The 17,021-nt window shown below is 54.3% G+C and overlaps 5 protein-coding genes across 6 annotated transcripts, besides 3 other annotated features; 3 read left to right on the top strand and 2 right to left on the bottom strand.

Moving 5' to 3' along the window:
* Positions 1 to 1,128: 1,128 nt before the first annotated feature.
* EKO05_0000572 (DNA-directed DNA polymerase) lies at positions 1,129 to 4,342 on the top strand (the record flags this gene model as incomplete). Its single annotated transcript, XM_038936935.1, has 4 exons — positions 1,129 to 1,545; positions 1,591 to 2,176; positions 2,228 to 3,051; positions 3,104 to 4,342. 4 exons carry the CDS (start codon positions 1,129 to 1,131, stop codon positions 4,340 to 4,342), a joined length of 3,066 nt encoding a protein of 1,021 aa, XP_038803113.1.
* Positions 4,343 to 5,828: 1,486 nt separating this feature from the next.
* Positions 5,829 to 8,113, top strand: EKO05_0000573 (uncharacterized protein; the record flags this gene model as incomplete). Its single annotated transcript, XM_038936659.1, has 4 exons — positions 5,829 to 6,230; positions 6,278 to 7,233; positions 7,284 to 7,832; positions 7,885 to 8,113. 4 exons carry the CDS (start codon positions 5,829 to 5,831, stop codon positions 8,111 to 8,113), a joined length of 2,136 nt encoding a protein of 711 aa, XP_038803114.1.
* A 1,110-nt stretch (positions 8,114 to 9,223) lies between these two features.
* EKO05_0000574 (uncharacterized protein) lies at positions 9,224 to 10,658 on the bottom strand (the record flags this gene model as incomplete). Its single annotated transcript, XM_038936458.1, has 2 exons — positions 9,224 to 9,991; positions 10,041 to 10,658. 2 exons carry the CDS (start codon positions 10,656 to 10,658, stop codon positions 9,224 to 9,226), a joined length of 1,386 nt encoding a protein of 461 aa, XP_038803115.1.
* A 301-nt stretch (positions 10,659 to 10,959) lies between these two features.
* Positions 10,960 to 12,082, top strand: EKO05_0000575 (peroxisomal targeting signal 2 receptor; the record flags this gene model as incomplete). Its single annotated transcript, XM_038937046.1, has 2 exons — positions 10,960 to 11,123; positions 11,182 to 12,082. 2 exons carry the CDS (start codon positions 10,960 to 10,962, stop codon positions 12,080 to 12,082), a joined length of 1,065 nt encoding a protein of 354 aa, XP_038803116.1.
* Positions 12,083 to 12,682: 600 nt separating this feature from the next.
* EKO05_0000576 (uncharacterized protein) lies at positions 12,683 to 15,544 on the bottom strand (the record flags this gene model as incomplete). 2 transcript variants are annotated; one of them, XM_059635459.1, is made up of 3 exons in its annotated part: positions 12,683 to 13,119; positions 13,232 to 13,590; positions 13,642 to 15,544. In XM_059635459.1, 3 exons carry the CDS (start codon positions 15,542 to 15,544, stop codon positions 13,114 to 13,116), a joined length of 2,268 nt encoding a protein of 755 aa, XP_059491442.1. The 2 variants fall into 2 exon arrangements, with proteins under 2 accessions (XP_059491442.1, XP_038803117.1); XM_038936451.1 differs by having other exon boundaries at positions 12,683 to 13,590.
* A 71-nt stretch (positions 15,545 to 15,615) lies between these two features.
* Positions 15,616 to 15,710: a tandem repeat.
* Positions 15,711 to 15,771: a tandem repeat.
* Positions 15,772 to 16,130: 359 nt separating this feature from the next.
* Positions 16,131 to 16,168: a tandem repeat.
* Positions 16,169 to 17,021: the final 853 nt, after the last annotated feature.

Raw genomic sequence — 17,021 nt, forward strand, 5'->3', positions numbered from 1 at the left:
AATCTTCGTCAGACCTCAGCAGTACGCCGACTGCATCCGAGGTTTGTGCATGAATCTTCGTCACGGTCGTGGAGCTGGCAAAGCTTCCGACTTCTCAAGAGACGGATTTGCACACAGGTGTTACGCCCGCCGCTGGAGATCATTATCGATAGATGCATTGCCGGAGAAGAAAACCTAATCAAGGGCGGACCTGAGTCGATCTCGGGTGCGGCGTGCTCAGCTCACTTAACCGTTGTCCCATGCAACTATCGCCAGCTTTCGCAGGGAAGGCTATCCCCTTGGCAGCGCCTTAAAACATGCCACCGCCAGCCCCAGCTAATCTATCTCGAGCATTTCCAGGGTCCACAAAGCCTCTCGCCGCAGCTGAACGGCCCTGTGTACAGACTCACTGGGCTGCGCCATCGCGATTGTGGGGTGGAGAGGGGTGTTGCTGCTTCACATAGCGAGGCTTCACTGTATTGAGTTTGACGCGGTGCTGGGCGTGTAGAAGTGCTTAGAGTCATCGACGCAGCATCTAGTTGTGCTCGCAAGTTGTGCTCGAAGCCTGCTGCACCTTAGTATGCATGAGTTATAATATATGACAGCAGGTATTCGTCCTCAACAGTCAGGAGTCAAATCTTCCACAGTCAGGAGTGGAATCTTCCATAGTTAGGAGTGCCCCTCGTACAACTCTCTCGACTTTCCAGCACTGGACAGTGGTCGATATGGAAATTCAGTTGGCACAGTCCCAATCTCCAAAACGTAAATATTCTCCCTTTGAATTCTCGTAATAATTCATGTAGCGAGAACTCGTGTCTACAGTCGTATTCAATATGCAGCAGTAACGACAACAACGAACATCTTGAGGAGGCCGTAGGGACTTTGCATGCATGACGACCAATCCTATCACACGCTTGTGGATGAAGGGCTGACCGGTGGGCATCCACCTGAACCGTTGTCATGGTACGCTTGAGCGAACGTGGTTGTCAGGGCAAGTGCGGGGTGCCAAGAGAACAGACCTGGATTACGCAGTGATGCTGCTAGGCTCGATATAGTCACCGCTCGCTTTCTGGCAGAACTTTTCGTGAACTTTTTGTGTCAACTGCAATCGCAGTTGATTGCATCGAATCCACCAGGCCAAGACAAGAGATGGGTAGCAAAAACCGTAAGAGAGAGCGCGAGCCCGTGCAGGCTGAAAATGTCGAAGAAGTACCCGCAAAACGCCGTAGACAGCTCAATGAAGAGCACCTGAAGCTCTCGAAGCTCTACGAGGATCTGGCCGCAGAATCCGACGAAGTTCGATTTGAGGCTGCCAAACAACTCATTGTGAAGTTCTCGCCCGAAAGCGAGCCAGCTGCGAAAGACGTGGAAACTGCAATGGTTCGTTTGATCAAGGGTCTCTGCAGCCAACGCAAAGCTGCCAGAGTTGGATTTTCGCTCACCCTTACCGAATTACTGCGACAAATATTTGGTGGCGTAAAGATTGAAGGTCTCGATCACGATGTTACGTCGATTGTCAAGATGGTGGACGAAAAAACTGAGATTGAGGGGAACGTGCCTGGACGAGTATGAACTGCATCCCTTGGGCTGAGACGAGGCTGACCATCGCAGGCCCGGCGCGACCATCTGATCGGAAAGCTGTTTGGGTACAAAGCCATCATGCAATCGTCGGTAGTCATTGAACCGCAGCTTTCCATGGAATGCTGGAATAAGCTTCTAGACCATATCTATGGTATGGCACGCGACATACCCTGGCTGCGCGAAGAATGCGGGATGGTCCTTGTAGAGGCTGTGAAGAGTCTGAAAGCCCAGCCACAGTTCGAGCAATGCGCCGAAGAGGCAATCAAACGCCTGACCCCGTTCAAACTTGTCAGCACGCCACAGGGAGTCGCAGTATGGCTGACGGTTCGAGCGAGCTATGAAAAAGTTTTGCCAGAAGGCGTTTGGCACCAGAAAGATCCTCTATCAAGGAAGGAGCGTCCACGTCTAGCAAAGCTCCTAAAGGAGGATTTTCATGTCGACTCTGAGAGCGCGAAAGACGAAAAAGCTATCAAATCAGCTGCTGCCAACCCAAATCCCACCTTTGCGTGGGACCTGGTCTTTGGCGAGATACTTCGTAGAGATGAGGAGAACAAGGGCAGCGCCAAAGAGCCACCCAAAGCCGAGTTCCCTCAGTTATGGATCGACATTGTAGACAGTACGTTGACCACATACACGACGCATTGAAAACGAAGGCTAACCTAAAAAGACAACTTGTTTTCCACTACTTCGTCTCACGAGCGCAAGTCATGGGGCTTCAAACTCTTCAGCAACATGATCACACGGGTACCGGCGTGGGCTGTACCTGCGCTGTTCAGTCCGAATCTAATGAGGACAGTCATCAATCAGAGCAAAAAGGATGACAGATTTCTGCATACGGCAGCACTTGCCGCTCTCAAATCGGTGCAGTCAAGAGTTGAGCAAGAAAGCAGCTCTGCACTTCCAATCCTTGTTGCGCTTACTACAAAACATGGCATTGTCGAGTTCGACAAGGTCACTAAGACTAAGACGCTCGAACAGATTCTTCTCGCGGCAGACGACAATACCCTGAAGAAGGTTGTGCGACATCTGAAGTCTGCGACCCTTCGACCAGAGACTGTTGAGCAGAGCGTCGCAGACAGCCGTCGTCAGACTATCGCTGATCTTTTGATCAACACGGTGAAGCTGTTCAGACGCTACGATCAGCTTTCAGAAGATGTTTTCGAGGGCGACAACTGGCTTCGAAGTCTCCTTGAGCTCTTGATCGAATATGCGTACTTTACACCCTCTGCTGATGTGAAGACAAGCAAAGTACCTCTTCCTCCCATCAGCGAAGGAAGCAGGACCATGTTCCAGGAGCGTCTGTCTTCGTGTCTCACCAAGCTGCTAGGTGTTGATGTTGGCTCTCGATCCTCTTTCGCTTCAATGATCATGGATATCATCCGATCTAAGAAGGCATCTACCAAGACTTTGGAGCCAGTGTTCAAGGCGGAGCCAAAGGTCTTTGAGACGGTAGAGAAAGCCTTTGAGACATTGGAAAAATTGTCCAAAAAGGTAAGCTGATCACCGTCTATGAATAAGCCGTCACTAACGCAAGCCCTAACAGGGATCGATTGCCGGTAACAAGATGGCTGCTGAAGGATTCGTACTTCTCTACTCGTTGACACTGTTGCAAGTCTACAACGGCGACGGCGATGCCATCATGATGCTCGATGATCTCGATGCTTCTCGCAAAGCAATGACAAAGAACAAGGACTCAGGTGAGGGGACTGACGCCTTTGTCGAGATCGTCCTGTCGTTCCTCGGTAACCCACGCACTTTGTTCCGCAGGATCGGAGAGGAGGCCTTCTCTATCTTTGCATCCGAGATTGGCTCGGAAGGGCTGCAGTCGCTTGCTGAGATCTTGGACACCGAGGAGAATCTCGAAGGGCAGAAAGAGCTGTTCAATCAAGGAGACGACGACGCCGAGGAGGCTAAATCCGATGATGACTCCGACGACTCGGAGATGGACTCGGATGTTGAAATGATCGACTCGGACGTTGAATTGGTCAACGGCGAAGCTGAAGACTCAGACGTTGATGATGTCTCTGGGTCAGCTTCCTCCTCGGACGACAGCAGTGAAAGCGACGGCGAAGAAGATGGCGAAGAAGATGACGCGGAGTTGACACAGTTCAACAATCTTCTCCAAATGACACTCGGTACATCGAAAGCCAACATGGACGGCGATGGAGATGACACCTCTGACGATTCCGACATGGACGACGAGCAAATGATGGCCCTTGATCCTCAGCTCAGCAAAATCTTCAAGCAGCGTAGCCAAGTTACAAGCAAGAAGAAGGACCGAGAAGATGCGAAACAAAACGTGGTCCAGTTCAAGTCGAGGGTTCTTGACCTCCTGGCAATCTATCTAGATAAGCAGTACTCCAACGCACTCACGCTAGAGGTCCTTCTTCCAGCACTACGCCGCACGCGTGCCAGCGCCAACAAGCAGCTAGCGGAGAAGAGCGCTAAGATGCTGAAGACGTACTTCGACACACGCTCGAAACACAAGGCTCCCCTCCCAAAACCAGAAGCTGTTGAGACAGCATGGGCAATCTTGAAAGGCATCCACGAGGAAGCGAAGAACGGCGGTGGCGCCAAGGTCCATGCAGACGTCTGCAGCAACGCCAGCTTGCACGTTGTCAAGGTACTCGTGGGTCTTGACAAGGCCAACTACGCTGGGATCGTTGATGTGTATGCTGAGACACAGAAGCAGTGGTTCGCGGATAAGAAATCACCACTTCAGCCATCGTTATTTACCCAATTTCAGAACTGGTCAATGAGCGCCCAGAAGCAGGGCAAATAGGGCTGATGTTGGGCAATAGGCATACTCATAGACCCGTATTCTGTAGTCGCGTCATTGTGCCTTCAGTTTTCTCGGTCCATCAAACACCCGTGACACCCGTGACTCGCACTATAAGCACAGAAGCTCAACCCGCCGCGTATCAATGGTCAGCGGTCTTTGCTGTGTCCGGGTACAACAATCACCATGGCAAAGTCATATAGACTGCCGTGGGGCATGGCGCGCAGATCCAAGGGTTCGACACCAAACCCTTCTAGTAAAACAACCTGCAGCTACTTCTGATGGACCAGCCTCCTACCCCTCGTCTTGAGGCTTGCCTGTGGTACGACTACCCCATGATTCGCGGTGTCTGCAGACCACGTGGAGTGTGGCACGCTTGTCAGATCAGAAGATGATTGTTCGGGTCCGTTCCGAAAGCGGCAATCGACAAGGTCATCCAGTCACGGTTCGAGATGCACATGCAGCAGTTCAAAATTCAGAGGCACGCTCAAGAGAAGACGTTGGAGAGCGTGGCAGGGCTTGTCGTGCTACTCAGTTCTTCTGGCGCTTCCTCGACTGTTCTTCGCGTCGTCTGCACCTTCTGCGGCTTCTATGGTCCGGCAATGTGCTTCTTCTCGTGCTCCAAGACGTCAGCTCGATATTGGATGCAGCATGGAAGCCACCTTGGCGTATCTCACGATCACGCGTCTTCCAACGACCGGCGATGCTGATTCGTAGTGGTATAGGGCGGCTGCGCGCACCGTGGAAGTCTGCACACGCCCGTGATCAGAAGGCACCTCTGATGCAGGTCCAACGCTGATCGCATCAGAGTCAGTCTATTCGTACCTGGCTCTATATGCTACTCACATGGTTCTCCGTGCTAAGATGCCAAGGTAGCGGCGTCTTGCTCTTTAGCCTGTGCAAGTGGCTTGCAGCAAATACGGATTTCGATGCAAGGCTACTCGCTTCGCTGCCTGGTTTGAATACATCGGTAAGCAACAAAGGCTCATCGACCAGCGCATGGCTTGCCACTACCGCTGCTATGGACCCTGACTGTCTTTCATGCCTGAGAAGGGATTGGAGGTAAGCCAACGTCAACTTGGCATCGGCTTGTTCGAGTCACAGAGTGGAATCCACTGCCAACCCTGCACGATTATCTGGCGCCATTTTGATTGTCTGAGCCGAGTTGTGGAGTACTCCGCGCCCCAGCCCGTCCCTGCATTCAAGCATCCCTCATTTCGCAATGACAGTTCAGTCGCCCTGAGATTAAGGGAGGCAAAATCTCGTAGCAATATAATTACGGGAGGTCGGCTGCCTACGCTTACTACTACTGCTTACCGCACAAGTCTGCATTCTGTTTGCTCTCCAAACCTAAACAATACACTCATACCTCTTGTTTCTCGACTTTGGACCTGGGACGTTTAAGTCGATATCGTGGCTGCGCGCTTGCACACGCCAGAAGAACCAAAGTGCACCTTGTCCCGGCCGTTGCGTTGTGGGTCCACCAATCATGGCTGAACTTACGCCTTCTCCAGACATTAGTCCCGTGTCAGCAGCAACTACCAATGGTCTTTTTCCGCAAGACTCTTTCTGCCTCAATCTCTCCGCTCTACCGGACACAAGTAATTTCATGCTAAAATCTGCGTTGCGGTCTCCTTATCTTCTCGATTCACCGAATGGTTTCTACTTTGGAGGTGGTGGACTGAGCAACTCATACCGGAAGCGTCCCCGCAACATGTCTCAGTCGTCCGGTACCGACCGTGATATGTCTACAAACGGCACACCGCCCGCAACAAACCAGGCGTCCACAAGAGCTCTTTCCAACGGCACAAGCAGCGAACAGCGACCTTCAAACAAGAAACGTCCCAGCACAGACACCGTTGATTATCCGAGACGACGAGCAACTATCGCGGTACGGCAGAACAGGTCTTCGTGGTAGTCAAACACTGACAATCATAGTGCGAGATATGTCGGTCCAGAAAATCGCGGTGCGACGGCACAAGGCCGAAATGCAGGCTTTGCACAGAACTGAACGCAGAGTGCATCTATCGGGAACCAGGTATCAAGCTGGACGCTGGTGACAAGCTGATCTTGGAGCATCTGAGCCGCATCGAGGGCCTTCTGCAAACCAACCTTGCCGGCACCTTTTCGTTGGCAACACATTCGCCGACCACAAGTAACTCCACAAGTGAGGATTTCCTCGGCCGCAGCAACGGTCACATGCCCAATCTGGCCATGGTTCAGCCAATCAACGGTATTGGCACATGGACTAACCATCCTTCGAACATCTCGACCATGCCAAAGACGCACAATACAGCGGCCTTGAACCTGCTGTCTTCGCCCATGATCCGGGAGCTCGTGTCTCGTCCATATGATCCGAAGATTCTGCTTCAGTTGGAGATGAGTCGGGAGCCAATCAGCCTTGGAACAACGAGAGGACTGGATCTTTCCAACACCGGTCCGCATGTGCAGGCATACTTTGAGCGAGTGAACGTTTTCTACGCATGCGTGAACCCGTACACTTGGAGCAGCTACTACCAAACTGCTTTGGCACACGGGTTCCGAGGAGGGCCAGAGAGTTGCATAGTGCTCCTCGTGCTTGCGCTTGGTCATGCTGGTAGCACTGGAAGCATAACGCTGCAGAACCCTGAAAAGGAGCCTCCTGGGTTGCCATACTTCGCTGCAGCATGGGATTTACTTCCAAGCGTCATGACTAGGAACAACATGGTTGCTGCACAGTGCCAGATCCTGGCCGCTGCTTACCTGGTATATCTTGTCCGACCAGTGGAAGCGTGGAACGTGCTGTCAGGCGCTAGCATGAAGTTGCAATTACTTCTGAGCGCTCCCGGAAGAGTTTCGCCGGCCGAAGAGGAACTAGGGAGGAGGGTGTACTGGAACGCTGTGATGATTGAAAGGTAAGCTGCTCCGTACCTGTATTACTGCATACATACTTACAACTGTCAAGTGACCTTCTGGCTGAGCTCGATTTACCGCATTCCGGCATCTCACAGTTCGAAGAAGGCTTCTCGTTACCAACAGGCTTTGAAGACATGGGGACTGAAGCAGTTGGCCGAGATGAGCTGTGGTATTTCCTCGCAGAAATCGCCCTCCGCAGACTGCTCAATCGAGTGAGCTCGATGCTCTACATCCGAACCACGCCGTACTCGAAAAGTCCCGCTGCAACATCGATCGCACAGCTGGATCCGCTAGTCGTCGAACTTGACTTCCAGCTCAATCAGTGGTACGCAGGTCTCCCACCTGCGATGCAGTTCCCACTCGACCGAGTGCCTCTGCAGAACCCTGTGCAGACCGTACTGAGGCTGCGCTACTTTGCTTGCCGTACCATCATTTTCCGGCCGTATGTGTTACTTGTTCTTCAGGACGAGAGCCTAGCATTGGATTCGAGCGTGCAAGACAACTGCCACAAGTGCCTGGAAGCATGTGTCCGCCAGCTTGAATACATCACCGCCCATCACGCGGGGCATCTGCCTTATCTGTTCCAAGGCGCACTCTCGTAAGATTCGGCCTTCGAACCTCGTTCTCATGACACTAACAACTGAACATAGCATCATCTCACAAACACTTCTCATCATGGGCGCAACGATGACACAGTCGCTGTCCCAGCTCCTCCCTCCGCCCGAAACCATGGACGATATCATCAACAACGTGGTCCTGGAGATGGAACGCTACGCACACCTCGCCCCTAGCATCCGCCTTTCCGCAGAGATCATCCGCGAAGCCGAAGGCAAGCGACAGATGTGGCTTCGCACGACGGGGCTGAAATTCGAAGTCTGAAGAGGCCAGCACCTAGCATCGAGACACTACGATCCCTATCCGCGTATTCCGCAGCAATGATGAAACGACCAGCCAGTGTGCACTGGCCTTGCGGACGACATTACGCGTCGTATAGCCGATGTAACCAGCATTGTACCACGAGCGGGTGATGCAGTCGGAAGTAAAAGACGTCGCACCGCGCATGCACCATGCACACCCAGCACCTGTGCGTTGATGCAAGCGATGCCGCACAGAACCTTCTACCTCAGAAACGAAGCATTCTTCGCTCGCTTCGGTACCAGGCAGGCACGTAATATGTCTCACGCGGCAAGGTTAGAAAATCCACCGGGTAATACAACATAGTGCCACTCTCCGAGCCTTCCAACGCCGGGGCCTGGTCGCACAACAGCAACGATTGGGGCTAGGTTTTGTACCTGGAAGATTTCGCAGAGCCTCTTGGGGGCTGAAACTACAGCAAATGACTGTCCGGCGTGGTAGTAGAGGTCAAGAATACCTTGTGTGTAGACTACAAATCTCAACTCAAGGACACTGATTACGTTCAAAGCACCCAGACAGTCCGTCCATATTCCAAGCCTCGTAGCAGAATCTTACGCTGTGAATGCCGTGCAACATTCTTCGCCGTGTCCTATTTCCTAAAGCAGTAGTCCGTCCTTCTCCACCGACTCCCTGCTGACCCAGCACCACCATGTATTTGCCTCAGCGCAGAACTCAGTCGACCCCAATATCTAGATATTGCAACAAAGCTTGTCTGCACCACCGCGGCGTGGCTGACAAGGACCAGGGATGTCATGCATGCACCCCATATTATCGAGCTTGATTTACCCGGATCCACATGCTGGGGTGATTCGCAGAGCCGATCCCTGGGCCCAATGCAAGGTGCCACGGTGGACAGTGGGCAGGGCGCGTACGTGTTGCCGAACGTATTGCCGAGGCGCAGTGGAGATTGGGGAATGTATAGTGCGAGGTCGCGTGGTTGGTATGCACAAATGCAGATCTGTAGGTACGTGGTGAGTCGCGTGGTGGGAGGTGCGTCCAGCATTGCCTTCCTCGAGTACCCGTGGGTCATGTGCAATGTAATTGGGCCGCTCCATGGCTTGAAGTCGATTGTTTTCATGTGTTCTCTGCACTGCCGTCATTCGGCGGTGATTGTCTGTCTTTGGCCAGCTTCTCCTGATCAGCCCTTGCCCTTGCAGCCCATGGGGGCTCTCCATCATCGTCGAACTCGGCCCACTGGAAGAAAGAGCACCCGTCTTGGCCAGGAACGTAGTTGGTGTGGCACATCCACATGTACCGCCCTCTCGACTTTTTCTTCCTTGTCGCACATCTTAGGACAGTAGGTACACCGCATCTACACTCTGGCGTGTACCTAGGGTGCAGACTGTCCTTGTAGAACCGATAAGTGATGTTGAGCCGCTTGTTCTTCGCAAGTGGGTGAGGATCGATAGCTTGCGCCGGCGCGATGGAGTGTTTCCATTCTTCCTGCATCTCGGCATGCATAACGAGGAGCGAGTTGTGCGGTAGATGAATCGAGATCTGGCCTTGAGCGTCGGCCAGAGAGCCATCGTCCTTTCGGTACTTGTCGTCTTCGGCATGGATTCTGCGCACGCGGAATTCTCGCGCCACTCCAAGACTCAAGCTACCGATGACTGCGCGCGGGCCGAGATAGGTGAGTTGATCGGCGTGGTATCCGACGTGTTCTTGTGGGCCGTCGTAGCAGTTTACAAATGCAGTATTGGCTTTCCATGGATGAGGCGATTGGTACTTCAGCTTCTTGCTGCAGGGATAGAAGTCTCGTATTCTTCGTTCAATCTCGCGATTGACGGTAGCCTCAACTTGAGGAACTGCGCGAAGCATCTCAGGGAGGCTTTGCTGTACGTTCTGCAAATCTTTAGCATTTTCAAGGTACATAAAGGCCTTTCAGACTTACCTCAACCTTGCGACCATCATAGATGTACTCAGTCTTTTGCTCCTCCGCTTCTGCGAGAGAGTTTACATAGAAGCTAAACGTGCTAGAGCTAGTAACGACCCTATCAAACAGCTTGAACTCAAGACGCTGGTATGTCGGTGTCTCGTCGATCAGCTGTTGTAACAATGCGTTTGCTTGCTGAGGAGGCAGGAAGTTGTGGATGATGGAGCACGGCGTATGCTGCTCGATATCTTCCGGGCTGAACAAGCAGAGCGTCTTGCCCTTCTTTACTAAAGGCTTTTTTGCCGGCCCACCACCTTCAGAGTTCAGACGGTACAGTGAAAGTGAGGACTGGTATCCTATGGCGGCATTTGCACTTCGTTTCCTTGGGGATGCAAGCGTGCTTTGCGTTATGGAAGCAGAAGCTTGATCCACATGTCCATCCGAGGCGAGAAGCGCTTCAAGAAGAGTCGCCTCGTCGACAGCTGGGTGTAGAGAAGCCAGCAAAGCTAGTTTGATGTCTGTAGACTCTTCTTCCTGCTCTGGTGTTGAACTGCGCTGAGGAGGTGTGACCTGTGGCGGTGCAACGCTTTGTGTGACCTCAACCCGCTTCCTCTTTTGCGATACAAACGCGTCCATGTTGTATCGTGGTCAGTTGAACATCACACATTTTGGGGATGGCCAGGAAGAAGTAGCCAAGCTTACAGCTGTTGAACGCGCCGTTCAAGCGCGTTGTCACGTGCGTGGACCTAATGGTCGGCAAGTTCGCCCCGCCATTTCCGCCAGCCTCGGCCTTTCACTCGTCATGCGCAGTATGTCGCCGTACACCAACAGCTTCAACTTTCTGCGAGCGATGATGCACCGCACGTGTTTTTCATTCCACGCGATATAAAACAAAGTATCCTACCTAGAGGATTTGACTATATACGTATTGGACACGATGTTGGAATTTCGAACGCAGGGTTACAATGGCTACAGCGTCAAGTACTCACCATTCTTCGATTCGCGCATAGCCGTAGCCAGCTCTGCAAACTTCGGACTCGTAGGGAATGGCAGACTCTACATTCTAGGCTTGACAGCGAACGGAATAGTCGCAGAGAAGTGGTATGTCGTATCATGTATGCACTGAGCTCTTAAGCTCTTCATACTCACCACACCCCAGGTTCGATACACAAGATTCGCTCTTCGACATCGCCTGGTCCGAAGCGCATGAGTCGCAAATCCTCACCGCAGGCGGCGACGGCTCTGTCAAGCTCTTCGACATCAACGTGGCGCAATTCCCCGTGCAGTCCTGGACCGAGCACGCGCGCGAGGTCTTCAGCGTGCACTGGAATCTAGTCTCCAAAGACACGTTCCTCTCCTCGTCCTGGGACGGCACAATCAAGATCTGGAACCCGAACCACAACGCCAGCATCACCACGCTGCCGACACATAGCTGCACGTACAGTGCGCAGTTCAGTCCGCACGCGCCGAGCATCGTAAGCAGCGTGAGCAGTGATAGTCACTTGAGGGTGTTTGACCTCAGGACGCCCGCGAGCGCCAGCAACCACCTCACGCTAAACATCCCAATACACACACCGCCGAAGCCGCGGATGGGTGCTGCAGCGCCCGTTGGCGTGCCGCCGAGCGAAGCACTAACACACGACTGGAACAAGTACCGGGACAGCATCGTCGCAACAGCCGGCGTGGACCGTCTGATACGGACTTTCGACATCAGAATGCCAGGGGCTGGGCCCATTGCCGTGCTGCCCGGCCACGAGTACGCTGTGCGGAGACTGACCTGGAGTCCGCACCTGTCCGACATACTGCTCAGCGCGAGTTACGACATGACGTGTCGCGTGTGGACAGACGGGAGCGCCATGGGCGCCGGCACAATGAAGCAGGAGAACATGCTGGATGATCCCATGGTGCACGGGGGCGGGCGAGAAATGGGTAGAATGGGGCGGCACACCGAGTTCGTCACTGGCGTCGACTGGTGTTTGTTTGGCGCTGAGGGCTGGTGCGCGAGCACGGGGTGGGACGAGAGAGTCATGATCTGGGATGCTAGAGCCATTATGCGATGACAGAGAGGAGGCACGCTGGTGGCATCCTGCATGAATCCTCGGCGTTCGATAACATCATTCAACGACGAAATGGACACAAATCTTACTCAACCCTTCGCTCTTCTGACACGGACAGACAAAACAACCCAGACAGAAGTGCGCGAGAGCCATGGTGGTGATGATTGTCCACCAGCAAAAGCAAGCAGGAAAAGTGCAAAAGAGTCATTAGTCTGTAAAACCCAGGGCCTTTATCAACGTGCATGCTCGTTCGGAACCCTGACAATTGCAAGGTGTAGCACCTTGCATACCATCTGGATCAAAGACCAAATGCCGAAGACCGAAGGCTTCTTCTCTGCGCATATGAGATACGGTATAGCCGCCGACTCTGATGCTGCCCGAAGTGCGATGTGGAGAAAAGCAACCTTCGGCGCACCATTTCTCGAGAAGGACAGATGAAGCAAAAGGCTAAAAACGCTGGGATTATATGTGTTCTATCTTATGCTAAACATCTCATGGGTATCGTAAGCTCGTCTCGTGCTTTCGTATCTGGTGTCATTATGTATACTTGAAGAAATCGAATTCAAAAAAGCAAATAGGAGATATCAAGTCAATACAAGCGCGCTACCGGAACAAAGACTGTAGAATACTTTCCAGCTTGTCCGCTGCTGGATCGTCGCCTTTCCTGCGTCCCTTTTCGTCAAACCGGGCAGGAAGTTCAATGGTCGAGTCAGTGTCAGATCCAGGGGATTCGGCGCGTCGGTGTCGTTTGCGATCGCGCCCCGAGCCCTGAGAGCCGTTGAAGCGTTCGTCAGCATGACGTCGCCTGTGGTGGTCCCTGTCTCGATCTCTATCCCGATCAGGACCATGTCTTTCGTCATCAGAATCAGTGTCATCTCTCCGTTCGCTATGCCGGTCTCTGTTCTCGTCGGAACGCTCAGGCGAGGGATTAGGTGATATCTCCTGCTCCTGCGGATTGAGATCGAACTTCACTCCTTTCTCGTGTGTACTGACTGGGCTTGGCGCAAGCGGTGGAGACCCATCGCGAGCTTGGTTTACACCTGATGCACGATCAGTACGGTCATCAGCTGCATGGGTAGGCCTAAACCCACCACGCAAAGAAGCAGGTGTAACGTGCTCAGCGCCAGAGTTTTTAGGGACTGGAGCACTCACATTCTCGTCTCCGCGACGCGCCTGGTGGTAGTGGTTCTGATCTTGACGTGCATAAGGGTTTCCAGGATTCATGTCTTCGTGAACGTAGCCTCCTCCAGGTGGCGGTGGGCCATGGCCGTTCTGTGGCGGGTAATCGGCCGGGTTGTAGGGTGGGTAAGGGGCGTTAGGGAGGTTACCGTCCACGTGCCCCACAGGGGCTGTTGGTGGAGGAGGGAAATAGTTGGTCTCCGGGAAGTAGTGGGAGTCATTGGGGCGTGCAGTAGATTGACCAGGGCTATACTGGCCAGCGCTGTACTGGCCAGGGCTGTAGCGGCCACCGGGACTGTAGCTGCCTTGGCTATAGGCAGACTCATCTTCATCTGGCGAGCCGTAAGTATGTTGACGCGTATTGGAGAGGGTCCATTACTCACGTCTCCGGTCTCGCTCTTTCTCCGCCTTTTTACGATCACGACGCTTCGCTGCTTCATGAGCAGCCAGTCCAGCAACACTAGCAACTGCCGCCGTCTCCGCTACCGATCGTGCGCGACTCTTACTTCGACTTCGGCTCCCGCGTCGACTGTCCGAGGAGGAAGAGGAGCCGCGTCGTCGTCTACCGCGCGCGCCGCGTGATCGACTTCGTTCACGATCGGTATAGATCGGATCACCACCGTACTCTACTAGCACAGGGTCACTCTTTGTGCTTCTAGGTCTACTGGAGCTGCGCCCAGTGAGGCGGGAGAGCACCGACCTTGATCTTGAGCGTGACCGCGACTTGGATCGCGAGAGTGCCCTGGCTTCTTTCTTAGCCTTGTGCTTCTCATACAATTCAGTGACGGCGGCGCCGGCAACACCAGCAGCGACAACGGGCACCCCCTGACGGACACGGCTGGGCGAGCGCTTTCCTTTGCGCTTTCGAGATTTGCTCCGGTTGCGTTGGAGCAAGCCAGCTACGGCAGCACTGGCAAGGCCAACCGATGCTGCTCGTTTGTTTCGGTGCTCGGGGTCCATATGCTTACTCGCGCTTCGAGACCTACCCCGGCCGTCTTCTTCAACAACAGTTACAGATCTTGACCTGCTTTCTCCGCGCCTTGAAGTTCCTCTCCGTCTTCGGGACCTACTCCGATGTTCCTTGACGACGGTAGTGGTGACAGGGGCGTTCTTCTCCTTGCTGTGTTTTCCTACAGCGTAAGCAGCAAGACCAACACCTGCAAGAGCTGCCAGTGTAACGACTTCCTTTACTCGGGATTTGCTGCGGTTGCGGCTTGTGCTCCTGTGCCTTCTTTGCCTGCCTCGATCTGAGGAGAGGGAGCGAGACCTGTCGCGGTTGTTGTAGCGGTCCAAAGCTACAGCGCCCACAGCACCGAGCGCTCCGTAGCCAAGGGCGTTGCCAACGTTGCCTCCAGGCTCTTCGCCCTTCCTCTTGCGATGGTGCCTGATGATCTGACCAGCAGCCACTCCAGCTAGGGCTCCTGCGGCGGCGCTGCGTTTGCCGTTTGGACTGCCATCACGGCCCCAGGTGTCCTTTTCCTCGTGAACATACACAGCATCGTCGTCGCTGTAGTAGTTCTGCTCGCCGCGACGATCTCGCCCATATTCGCGTTCGTCAAAGTATCGCTCGTCTCTGCGGCCGCCTCGATCTACCTCCTTTACGCGGCGCTCGTAGTAGTAGTCTTCGTCGACGCGGGGCCGGGCAACCTGTCTGTCCTCATAAACCTCTGCACGCTCAACGAGTTCGTAGGCGGGCTCCTGGATGCGTTCTCGGATGATGATGGGCTGCGGGACCTCCTCCCGGATAATGATGGGCTGCTGGGCAGGTGGGGCCTCGTTGCGGATGATGATGGGCTGGGGGGCCTGCTGTGGGGGAGGCTCAGGGCGGAAGAACTCTGTGGAGCGCGAGTACCTCTCAAGCTCGTACGGTTGGTAGTCTTGTCGCTGCTCCTGCAGATCACGTTCATACTCGCGTGATATGCGGATCTCACGTGCACTGGAGCGGGCGGGGGACGGCGAGCGGTCCATCTCGCGCTCGATGCGGTACTCGCGGACTTCTCGACGGGGCGGCGACGGCGAGCGGTCTGAGTAGCGGTATTCGCGGACCTCGCTGCGGGCGGGCTGGTCGCGTTCTACAATGAGCTCCTTCCTGACATCGCGGCGCTCTTCGTACTCTCCGCGGGGTCGGCGGACTAGGCGCATCTCCTGCTCGTAGGTGTCCTCCTCCAGGCTGTACTCGGGCACTTTGTAGCGCCGGACCGTGGTATAGCTGCGGGCACCGCCCTGGGACTGCGTGTCCCAGTCGCGCTCGCGCTCGCGCTCGGTGCGCTTGTAGATGACAGACATGGTGGGCGACGTGAGGTGGGGGTCAGGACGTGGGGCGGGGTCGCGGGGCGGGGTCGAGGGGAGCGCTCTGTTGTGTTGAGATGTGTTGAGATGTGTTGTGATGTGTTGTGATGTGTTGTGATGTGTTGAGATGTGTTGTGATGTGTTGTGATGTGTTGTGATGTGTGGTGTTGCGTGTTGCGTGCTGTGCTGTGTGCTGTGTGCTGTGTACTATGTGTACTGCGTGTACGGCTGACTACTCCTGTCTGGCTCCTGTCGCTGGTAGCGAGTTCGCTATGATGTCGCAGGCCAGGCTCGTCTGCTCAGCCACTCAGCCGGACGAGCACTTGACAGCGGGCGGAGTGAAGCGGGACCGCGCACTGGTGCCGATCGCAGTTCGCAGGGATGGGCGAGCGCGCTGATCAACACGCCCACGGGGATGAGGATGCACAGTGTGTTGCTGCAGTCTAGAGGCGCGGTGGGACGGTGAGAAATAGGGCAGCGCAAACGAAGGGCTGGGCGCAATAAGAGCGGATCAGGCGCAACTTGGAATACAGACATGGTTGTCTTGTGACGTCAGCGATGTAAACTTGGTAGTCACGACCGTCAACAGTCAACACCCAAACACCCAAACACACCACCAACTTCCATACTTACCAAGCAGACGGATACCGTGGCGAAGCTTCACCATACCGACCGTCTGCAACGTGGCGCACGTCTACCTCTTCTAGAAACCATGGCGAACCCTCACCGCACCCTGCGGCCATTGCTCGGGCGCACCTGCAAGAGCCCCACTGCCCCAGCCACCTCCATGCGAACTGCCCGCTTGGAGCGGAGCCGATCACATGCATGAGTCACCGCGGCAGCACAAGCTCACCGGCCGTCACCCGCCTGAAGCACAACCACTCTTGCATCGCCCTGCATACGGCGAGCAAGAGCTTCAGTCCGGCTGACAGGCGACTTATGGCGTAACGAGCGAACCTGACATGCTCTTGCTGCCTGCTGTCCTGTGACGACCATCTTTGCTTTCCACACATGTGCAAGATGGTAAGACGAGAGCGTATTCTGCTGCCCCTGAGGCCGCAGCCTGTCCCTTTGCAGCGCATGTTGTAGTGCCGAAAGGCCCACATGCAATGAGCCAGTATTCGAGATCAGCACCTCAGGTCTCAAAAAGCCAAACTGTCATGTTGAGGGAGTCAATGTCTAGGTCCCTGGACCACATCACGAACACATGGGATGTTCTTCCGGTGAGCCAGCAAACTTTGGAAGGCACTTGCCGTTTACAGTGTGCAGGAAGATGAAAAGAACGCAACGGAACGATTGGACAGGTTTTGGCTGTCCTCACCGGACGAACATGCCAGAGTGAGGTACAAAGTCTCAGCGGGAGTAACCGGTGCCATGTGTATCGCCGACACAGTACGAAGCACCAATGAAATGCCTGCTCGAACAGGAGCAGTAGACTCGACATGTGATGTAGAACCTAGGCAAGTCTCTTCTT

The sequence above is a fragment of the Ascochyta rabiei genome, chromosome 1, assembly GCF_004011695.2.
Source record: "Ascochyta rabiei chromosome 1, complete sequence".
Classification (NCBI taxonomy): Eukaryota; Fungi; Ascomycota; class Dothideomycetes; order Pleosporales; family Didymellaceae; genus Ascochyta; species Ascochyta rabiei.